Raw genomic sequence first — 10,609 nt, forward strand, 5'->3', positions numbered from 1 at the left:
AGGGGAACTAGCTGTAGTTTTACTGGTGACGAGGAGAACTAGTTGTAGTTTTACTGGTGACGAGGGGAACTAGCTGTAGTTTTACTGGTGATGAGGGGAACTAGCTGTAGTTTTACTGGTGACGAAGGGAACTAGCTGTAGTTTTACTGCTGACGAGGGGAACTAGCTGTAGTTTTACTGCTGACGAGGGGAACTAGCTGTAGTTTTACTGCTGACGAAGGCCACAGATGGGGGAATGGTTGAGCTCCTCTCTCAGTCTGCCCTGGACCAAATATTTTCCCTGACAACGGGGTCTCCTTCACAGAGAAGAGCCGGTGAATTCACTCCCACTGTCTCCTTCATGGACCCACTTTGTCCAGTCAGGCAGAGCCTGAAGACAGTGCTCTGGAAATAGCACTCGACCTTATTTACTCAATAATACAGTCGCCCTGCCAACGGGTCACATGCCGACCATCAGACCCCGTTGTTTCACATGAACCCTCCCACCGGACCGCCCTCCGTCCATCCTGCTTCCAAGTAAGAAGGTCTTTCTGAAACACTCCTCAGAGCTCCACTACTGAGGAACGTGGAAACTTTTAAACCTTTAAACACTTGAACAAAAGATGTAATTTATATTCTGACAGAACAAGCGATGATTTAGTGTCCTAATGATGTGGCCGTTCCCGATGAAGTTGCACAAACAACAACAGTTGAGCCGTTAACGGCCCCCACCGCCCTGCTGCGGTCGTGTTGGTGCCTCTCTGCAGAAGGCCTCTCATTTGGGCTCAATCAAAGTTGTGGAAACTGGCTCAGAGCTGGTCCTCCTTCAGATTTGTAGCAGTGGAAAAATTAAATGGATGACGGGCTGGTTTTGTGGCTGCGCTCTGAGAGGGCGGCTCTATGCAGCAGCTGCTCGGGGGAGAAGATCCAGAAGCTGCTGCTGGAGGAGTCAGCTCAGAGATATGAGAGGAGACTAAACAACTTACTGAAATGCACATTCTTTATTGTCCACCAAAACCATGTCCTAACAGGCTTTATACACTGAAACAGTATAAAAACTCTCGTTTTCAGAGTTTATTATAGTGCATAAAAATACGGAAATATTTTTTGTCTCCTTTATTTGGTTTATTTATTTAAAATATTTAATGAAAACATTTTAAAATAACAAAACAACTAGTATTCTGTGAAAAAATGTTCATTGCCAACCACCTCACATGCAAAGTTTTGAAGTCCACCACCCACCATTTTGTTCATATTACATATCCAGTGAAATATAATACTTCTTCCAGTTATTTCAATAATGGTGTACCACAAGGCTTGGTCTTAGGACCCACTCTCTTCACAATCTACATAGGTAATGTAGGTCAGAGCATTCCTAATGCATCCTTACATTTCTATGCCGATGACACAGTTGTTTATTGTCGAGCTAAAACAGTTGCTAAGGTTTTCCAGCTTTTGCAATCCACCTTTGACATCATCCAGTCAGATTTGTTCTGTCTCAAACTAGTTCTGAACACCGACAAAACCAAAGGGATGCTGTTTTCAAACAGGACGTCAGTCCCAGCAGTCCTTCCTCTGATTTTATCCTGGAATGGTGTCCCTATTGAGTTTGTCGATTCCTACAAATACTTGGATATCTTGGTTGATTCTGAAATATAATTTTATCAGATAATATTTTAACTTAATGAAATATCTAGATATATGTATGCCGTTTTGTTATTTAGAATTATATTGTGTTAAAACATGATCTGATTCTGTTTCCGGGAGGAAAATGTAGTTTCAGCTACATGCCTACAACTCCCAGACATTCACGCACCCACCCATTATACTGGGTGGGTGCGTGGGTGTGAAACTGGGTTTCTTTTTCAGAAATAGATCCTGTCTAACTGTGAACACTAAGAAACACCTTAGAGGCAGGCCAGCCGACTCAAGACCCAGAAGTCCCAGGTTCGATCCCCAGCCATTCCCACATGTCGTGGTGTCTCTGAGCAAGACACCCAATCCCCAATTCTTCCCCGGGCGCTTACGTAGCTGCCCACTGCTCCACCTGGGTGTATTCCAGGTGCTATGGGTTAAATGCAGAGACTAATTTTGCCATTATATGGAAACCTACAATAATGAAACATACAATAATGAAACATACAATAATGACACCACACAACACATTATTATTATTATTATCTGTGACTTTCCTTCCCTCCATTGATTACGGTGACATTATTTACATGAACGCTCCTACAAGAACCCTGCAGATGTTGGATGCTGCAGATGTTGGATGCTGTCTATCATGGTGCACTAAGATTCATAACTGGCTGTAACTACCGTACCCACCACTGCACCCAGTATTCACTGGTTAACTGGTCACCATTAACTTCACACAGACTCTCCCACTGGTACATTTTCATCTTTAAATCACTTCCTGGTCTGCTGCCTTCATACATCTCCTCCTACATGTCTCTGTGTGAGTGCAGCTACAGCGTGCGCTCTCAGGACATCATTACCTGCAGTGTTCCCTCAGTGAGGACTGAACTAGACAAAAGGACCTTCTCCTACTCCGCTCCTGTTTCCTGGAACATCTTGTAAAAAGATCTGAAGCTCTCGACCTTTGACCTCTCTAAGTGGCTTCAAACATCTGATAAGTTCCTGCAGATGTTCCTGTTTTTAGTTTTCTACATTGTTTCATAATGTAGCTGTTTTTTATCACTGCTTTTATTTACTTTTCATTTTATATGCATTTTATGGCTGTTTATTATTGTCTGCACCTCATCAGGTCTCAGCAGTCTCTCTTGTAAATGAGTCCTCGAGGCTCAATGAGACTAACATGTAGAAATAAAGGTTGAATAAAAAAAATTAATTGTTTAAACCATCCCAATTTTACAGCAGTTTCAAGATGATCTACAATTAAATCTGTTTTATTTCACATGATTCCTATGTTTTCATGTGGATGAGAACATTTCTAGAAACGATGCTGTAGTTATGAGAAAATAATGTTTTGTAAAGAGAGCAGTCCCATGTGAACGTGGCCTTAGTCTAAAACTGTCAAGAGCGATGGCCGGCGACATGCATTCCTTTTAAAATGCTTTAACAACAATTTTCTAATGTTTTATTTTCCTGAACCAGACTTTTTCAAAATGGTCTTGATCAAATCTGCCTGAAGGAGTTCTGAGCACAGGCTCCCGGTGCTGAAGGCCGTCCAAACTTTGGTTGCTTTTCCACATGTTTAGTCCCGTTTCTGAACATTTCTTTTGTTTCTTATTTTCCGTCAGTTAACATCTTAATTATTCAAGCAAATAAAAAGATAAATCAACTGATGAACGAGGGTTGTGTGGACATATAACAGAACTCGGTGAAGAACCCATTTTAAATAGAATCTTTAGTTTCGTTGTTACCAGCTGTCTGTTACAAAATTACATTTTGTTCAGGTTAATTCATGATTTATGATGGAGAAGGTTTTTAACCGTGTTCCTCGAGGTGCACTGTGAGTATGGATTGGGGGCCCGTTGTTACAGACTGTCCGGTGTATGTATATATATATATATATAATATAAAATATATATATATACAAGCGGTGCGAGAGTTTGGTTTGCATTGTTGACAGTAAGTCGGACCCTTCAGGGTGGGAGTTGGACCCCTCCAGAGCTGCTCGTTGTCACTGATTCTGTTCATAACTTTTATGGACAGAACTTCTTGATGCAGCCAGGGGGTGGAGGGAGTCCGGTTCAGTGGCCTCAGGATTCATCTCTGCTCTTTGCAGATGATGTGGTCCTGTTGGTGTCATTATATTCAAGTTCAAGTATCTCTGGGTTTTGTTCACAAGTGAGGGAAGAATGGAGCGTGAGATTGACAGACGGATTGATGCAGCTTCTGCAGTATTGTGGACTCTGTACCGGTCCGTTGTGGTGAAGAAGGAGCTGAGCTGTAAGGCTCTTTGTTTACTGGTCGGTCTACGTTCCTCCCCTCACCTCTGGTCATGAACTCTGGTAGAGACTGAAAGAATGAGATCGTGGATCCAGGAGGTTGAAATGAGTTTCCTCTGCAGGAGCTGGACTCTCCCTTAGAGACAGGGGGAGAAGTTCAGTTATCAGGAGAGACTCAGAGTAGAACCACTGCTCCTCCACATCCAGAGGAGACAGTTGAGGTGGTTCATCTGATAAGGATGCTCCCTGGGCACCTCCCTAGAGAGGTGCTTCATGCATGTCTGACTGGGAGGAGACCCCGGGGAAGACCCATGACACTCTGGAGAGACTACATCTCTCAGTTGGTCTGGGAACACCTTGGAGTCCTCCCAGAAGAACTGGAAGAGGCTGTGGAGAGAGATGTCTGGACCTCCCTGCTCAAGATGCTGCCCCAAAGACCTGAGTCCAGAACAAGAGCAAGATGATGGATGGATGAATGTATGGACTCAGATCTCAGAAACCCTTAAAGAGACGGAGAGGGGGAGGCAGAGGAAGCACTTGTGCTACTTTTCGGTTCCTTCAGACACACAAATTCTCAATATTCATGCAGCTAAAACCATTTTTGCACAAACCCCAAATGTGGCGTGTTTGTTCCCAAATCCCAAATCAAGCCGATTTGACCAACACCTCAAAGAGAAGCATCATACCAGATTTGGTCTTGCACCACAATTTGCACGATTTTTCCGTTATCCGCTCCACTAAAGCCGAGTTGCAGAGAGATAGCACGAGTGTGAAGAAATGAGCGCCGAGGTCAGAGCGCATACCAGCCGCAGCACGAAGAGATAACTCTAGAGAGGAATCCCACCCTGCTGGGATGGCACTTCAACACGGAGTGAAGCGGCTGATTTATGTCCATGTAATGAGCTGAGGCTGCAGCGTTTCTGCAACAGATTCATTTCACCACACCAGGACTGTTGAGACACACGAGGCAGCCATGGAGTCGTCGTTAGCTCAGTGAGTTGCTTCTTGGACTTGAGTTTTCAGTTCACCCAGATCAACCCTTTTCCGATCACTCTTGTACTTAGATTTAGGTTTTAATCAAACTAACAGTCAGTTTGATGCACATCTAAAGCTGACGACCTTTTGGAGAGGCTGCTGTTCGTGAACACTAAACTTGTTATATCTGAGTCAGTTGTGCAGGTCGAGCTGAAGTTTGGTGTGACAGCACAGAAAGCCGCGCACCTGCACATTAAACAGTCGGCAAGTCAGCAGCCTGCAAGGCTGGGGCCGTATTCCTTCAAATAATTATGGTTTTAATTGTATTCCTGCACATAAATCTGTTTTTATTCTTGATCCTGATGTGCATTTGTTTTCTGCTGCCTATCTGTTGTCGGGTCACAGAGGCAGCAGGTCCAGGTGAAAAGTCCACACCTCCCTTTCCCTCGCAACACTCCAGTTCCTCTGGGGGTGTCACAATCGTATTCCCTGCTCGTAGCCATAATCTCTCCAGGGTTCTGCTCTAAGGAGTAGAGGGAGACTCTTAATCAGAAAACCAAAACACCTCGGCTAACTCCTCCTGATATGGAGGAGCAGTGGCTCTACTCCCAGCTCCTCATGGACGACAGGTCCCGGCCTCGTTACTGCAGACCAGGCCTGGATCTGCTGGTCTGGCTCCGTCCTACTTCCCCTCAACACAACACGTCCAGATACACATGGTATGGTATATAGTTTATTCATTTTAAAAAAACAATTCCATAACAATATAAAAAGATACGAGAGATTTAAAATGAAAGGCAGCAGAAAGAAGAAAAAATCTTATTATATCTGCCCCTTTTTTCAAACAATTATTTCAATCATAATAATTTTCAAGTAACAGAACAAAATGAATAACTCTTTCTAATTTTTATAATTCTAATACAAAACACACACTAAGCTACTTCATATATACTTTTTTAACAATTCAGTTTTGATTTTTTTCTTAAATGTACACATTGACTTGTCATTTTTCACATCACTCTCTAGAACATTCCACAATCCAACTCCTTGGATTGAGGTAGACCTTCCCTTCAGACTAGTTCTGAAGTTTGGTTTGACAAATATCTCTATCCCCTTAAGATTATAACAACTTTGTCTTTTAACAACATTTCTTTGGATATTTAATGGTAATGTGTTATTTTGAGCCCTATACATAACTGATAAAATACAATAATCTACCAAATCATGGAACTTCAATAAGTTCAGTTGATAAAATAATGTGCTTGATGGGTGACAGTAATGCTTTCTGGTGATAATTCTTACAGCTCTTTTCTGTAAAATAAAAATAGGTTTTGTAAATGTTTTACACGCTTTCCCCCAAACATCAATGCAATAGATTAAATGTGGAACAATGATTGTGTTATACAACATGTACAGAGCTTTATCATTTAATAATTCCCTGACTTTGTATAGTACTGCAATAGATTTAGATATTTTTGTTCTTACAGAATTGATGTGATTTTTCCATGTTAGCTGTTCATCAATGATTACACCCAAAAATTTCATCTCATTAACTCTACAAATCTCAACACCCTCAATTTTAAATGGATTATCAACAGTTCTCTTTTTGTTACTAAATATCATGTATTTAGTTTTATCTAAATTTAATGATAATTTATTAAGTTTAAACCAAGTTTGTATTTTATCAAATTCTGTCTTCATCAGTTCCAACATCCGTTTCACATCTTTACCCAAACAAAAAAATGTGGTGTCATCTGCAAAAAGGACACATTTGAAGAGTCCTGATACATTCACTAAGTCATTCACATATAAAATAAATAACTTTGGTCCAAGTACAGAGCCTTGAGGAACTCCACAAGTGATATTGCACAGGTCAGATCTTACACCATTTATTTGTACAAACTGTTTCCTATCTTTTAAATAGCTAGATACCCAGTGTAATGCTGGTCCTCTTATACCATATTTATTTAATTTTTCAAGGAGAATAGTGTGGTCAATAGTATCGAATGCTTTTTTTAAATCAACAAAAATACTAACACAATACTGTTTTTGATCGACAGCAGTAGTTATTTGTTCCATTATTTCCATGAGAGCCATTGATGTAGAGTTTTTTGCTCTAAACCCATACTGACTGCTACTTAGAATGTTTTGTTTAGTAATAAATTTATCTAATCTGGTCACAAATAGTTTTTCTAGAATTTTTGAGAACTGTGGTAATAAGGATATTGGTCTATAATTATTGAACACACATTTATCACCATTTTTAAAGAGAGGAACTACCTTAGCTACTTTCATATTGTCTGGAAATATTCCTTTTGAAAATGATAAATTACAAATATATGTAAACGGCTCGATAACATAACTCATTATGTCCTTTACAAACATCATATCCATGTCCACCCAGTCTTTTGATCTCTTATCTGTAAGATTTTTTACTACATTCATTATTTCTTCTTTGTCAGTTCCATTAAGAAAAATACTGTTGTCACAACCTATAACTGAATGGTTCACATTATTGTCTACTTTTGGTATTTTAGCAGCAAGGCTTGATCCAACGTTCACAAATTGATGATTAAATCCATTTACAATTTCATTTTCATCATGGATTTCATCGTCATCCTTCAAAAAATATTGTGAAACACCTGTTTTTGCTTTATGACTTTTCAGAACACTATTTATTACTCGCCATGTAGCTTTCATATCACCATTACTTTTATTTAATAAATCACTATAATATTCCTTCTTGTGTTTCCTTATAATCGCTACTAATTTATTTTTATACTTCTTATATTTCTCTTCAGCCTCTTGTGTTCTCAGTTTCAAGAAACATGTATACAAATAATTCTTTTTTATTTTACAAGTATTTCTCAACCCTTTCGTCATCCATGGTTGGTCAACAACATTTCTCTTTGTACAATTATTTTGCACACAATTCTTTTCATACAGAGCTCCTAAAATATTCATAAACTCATCATATGATCTGTTCACATCATCAACATACACGTCTTTCCAGCTTTGTTTATGTAAATCATCTTTTAATTTGTCCATTGCTTTTTTTGATGTGTTTATTGTTTTTTTCTTAATTGTAATTTCTTTTGTAATGCTTTGATCATTTTTATAAATCATGAAAACTGGTAAATGATCACTCAAATCACTCGTTAAAATACCTCCCATCACATCCCCATTTGTTACATTTGTGAAAATATTATCGATTATTGTAGAACTATGAGTTGTAATTCTTGTTGGTACATGAACTGCTCCACTCCTTCTGAAACATGGTGTTCATTTTCATTCACCTGCTACGTGCACTTAGTTCACTTCTTACAATTTAGACCCCATGCTCTGGGTCCTAGTGTATTTTATATATATGTGTGTGTGTGTGTGTGTGTGTGTGTGTGTGTGTGTGTGTGTGTGTTTGTTGTGTTGTTGGCCATCTTGGATTTCGATGTGGCAACCCAACTTCTGAAATGAATCTCGTCTAACCAGCATGTTGCTCATTTTTCAAGACGAAATCTATTGGCTCAGTGGCGGGGGACACCAACAGTGCGACAGCTCCGTCTTCATGTGAGGCAACTTGTTTTTGGGGGGGCCTCATGGGTTCACCACTGTAGACTAAACTACAACAATTATTTTTGTGTTTGGAAAAGATCTGACGCTGTAACAGGCGGTGGAGGGAGATGGCTTCCTCGGTCAACAAACCAGTGATCAGCTGATCGAATTTTAATATTTTTGTGTCTTTGGTTTTTTCAGGTGGACTTTGAGGACATCATCGCAGAGCCCGCAGGGACCTACAGCTTCGACGGTGTATGGAAAGCCAGTTTCACCACGTTCACCGTCACCAAGTACTGGTGCTACCGGCTGCTGACGGCGCTGGTCGGCATCCCGCTGGCACTGATCTGGGGAATCTTCTTCGCCATCCTGTCCTTCGTGCACATCTGGGCCGTGGTGCCGTGCATCAAGAGCTACCTGATCGAGACCCACTGCATCAGCCGCGTCTTCTCCATCTGCGTGCACACCTTCTTCGACCCGCTGTTCGAGGCCATGGGCAAGTGCTTCAGCAGCATCCGGATCCGCCTGTCCAAGGAGGTGTAGCGCTCCTGAAGGAGGAGCAAGAGGAGGATTCAAGGATTATCAGGAGTGGGGAACGGGGGGGGGGGGGGGGGGGACTGCATCACCACCAGTGGAGGGAAACGTTCGGGGACGGTGAAACAGACCTCTGGATAAATGGGAGGCTGTGGGATGTTTGGAGAGGAGGGGGTGTGGCCTGTTGGCAGCTGGTCCCGCATTTTTCACGAGCGTCCCCCCTCCCCCCGATGTTAAAACCAAAAGGGTGGGCACAGAAATGAAAGGGTGGGGGGTGGGGGGGTTGTTTGGATTTTTAAGCCTCACTGTATCTAAAGCCAGAAGCCAAACTCTGTATTTTGTCGTCTTTACGAGAGGTGTGGGGGGTCGAGGTGGAACCGGGGGGGGTGTACAGGGGGCATTCGTGTTGTTTTTTCCAGGGCGTGGGGGGGTTGAGGGGGTCAAACCAGGGATAAACATCGAGTGCTGCCATTTTCTGTTTGACTCAGCAACACCCACCTTCCTCCTGTTTCCCTTCACGTGACCAACCCACCTCCCCCTCTTCCTGACCCCCCCACCACGACCACCACCCCCACCGTCTGACACACTGAGCCTGCCTACTTCCCCCACACTCACCCGCACCCCACACGCCCCCGTCCAGTGCACGACCGTACGGTGCAGAAAGCCGTGTCCTCAGCTAACTTCATGCAGATGTTTGGTTTCGCTCCACAGCTGCAGAACTGACTGAAACATTGAACTTCTTCTGGTTGTGGGGACTTTTCTTCATCGCGGCTCTATGAACACCAACATGTTGGACTTGGGGAACTTCAGGGCCGTTGGAGTGCAGTCTGGGTGTTCGTGCAGAAACCCGCGACCTTGTTCTGATGCGTTGACCTTTGGGAACGTGTTCCCGATTTAAAATAAAACGTCTCCTTGGTTACGCCTGCAGAGGCGGAGCCTTCAGGTTGACCTCACGGTGCAATATTCAGCCCGTGTAGCAGAAATGCTACCAAAGGTGGGGGCTGAGGGGGCTATGGACACCCTTTGCTGTCCTCCAACACACCCCTGGCAAAAGAGTTCTATATCCATTGCCTGTTAGCAAAATATCTTGTGAGCTACTGGACATATTTTAATGGAACTCTCAGAAAATAATTGTTCTTTCAACAGACTGATGATCCAAAATGGCCGTCGCAGCTAATCTGAATGGCTACAACTCAGTCAATTCAACAGATAATGAGCTAAAACTTGGTGTGGTAGTAGCTAGGAGTGGTTGCTAACTCGTACTCAGAGCACAAGCTGATCCCATGAGGTCTTTGCTTGAACCTGGGGGGTGATGTGCATCACAGAACGTCAGCTTCAGCTGTAAAGTGTGAGCTGACCTTCAGAGAGCCGAGCTTAAAGCTTCAGCGTGTCAACGACTGACGCTCTCAGCTGCTCGTCCATCAGAGCAGCTCTACATCAGGGCTATTCAACCGGTGGCCCGGGGGCCAAATCAGGGCCCCGGGTGAGCTCAGTTCAGCCCACCAACGGGTTCATTTTATAAACAAAACTAGATTTTAAATCATGAAACAAACTTAATGACAGTAAGTGCTGGATGTCCGGCCCTGAGCTCTTCAGTGTCAGTACCTGTGGCCCCTGAGCTCTTCACTGTCAGTACCTGTGGCCCCTGAGCTCTC

General features: G+C 42.6%; 2 protein-coding genes across 2 annotated transcripts in view; one reads left to right on the forward strand and one right to left on the reverse strand.

Annotated features, from left to right (window-relative positions):
• Positions 1-10,609, reverse strand: part of cav2 (caveolin 2) — a 16,842-nt gene that overhangs the window by 5,409 nt on the left and 824 nt on the right. The window lies entirely within an intron of this gene.
• Positions 5,457-9,019, forward strand: LOC119415364 (caveolin-1-like). The gene is made up of 2 exons (XM_037682495.1): positions 5,457-5,595; positions 8,581-9,019. The coding sequence occupies exons 1-2, from the start codon at positions 5,457-5,459 to the stop codon at positions 8,961-8,963; spliced, it is 522 nt and encodes a 173-aa protein (XP_037538423.1). The 3' UTR covers positions 8,964-9,019.

Source organism: Nematolebias whitei, chromosome 10 (genome assembly GCF_014905685.2).
Source record: "Nematolebias whitei isolate Nwh7 chromosome 10, NemWhi1, whole genome shotgun sequence".
NCBI lineage: Eukaryota > Metazoa > Chordata > Actinopteri > Cyprinodontiformes > Rivulidae > Nematolebias > Nematolebias whitei.

Bases quoted from the DNA above. Each gene is read 5' to 3' on its own strand.
- LOC119415364 (XM_037682495.1), top strand. From the start codon at position 5,457: ATGGAGGAGCAGTGGCTCTACTCCCAGCTCCTCATGGACGACAGGTCC. The intron at 5,596-8,580 runs GTATATAGTTTA...ACCAGTGATCAG, and splicing joins GTCCAGATACACATGGTATG to CTGATCGAATTTTAATATTT.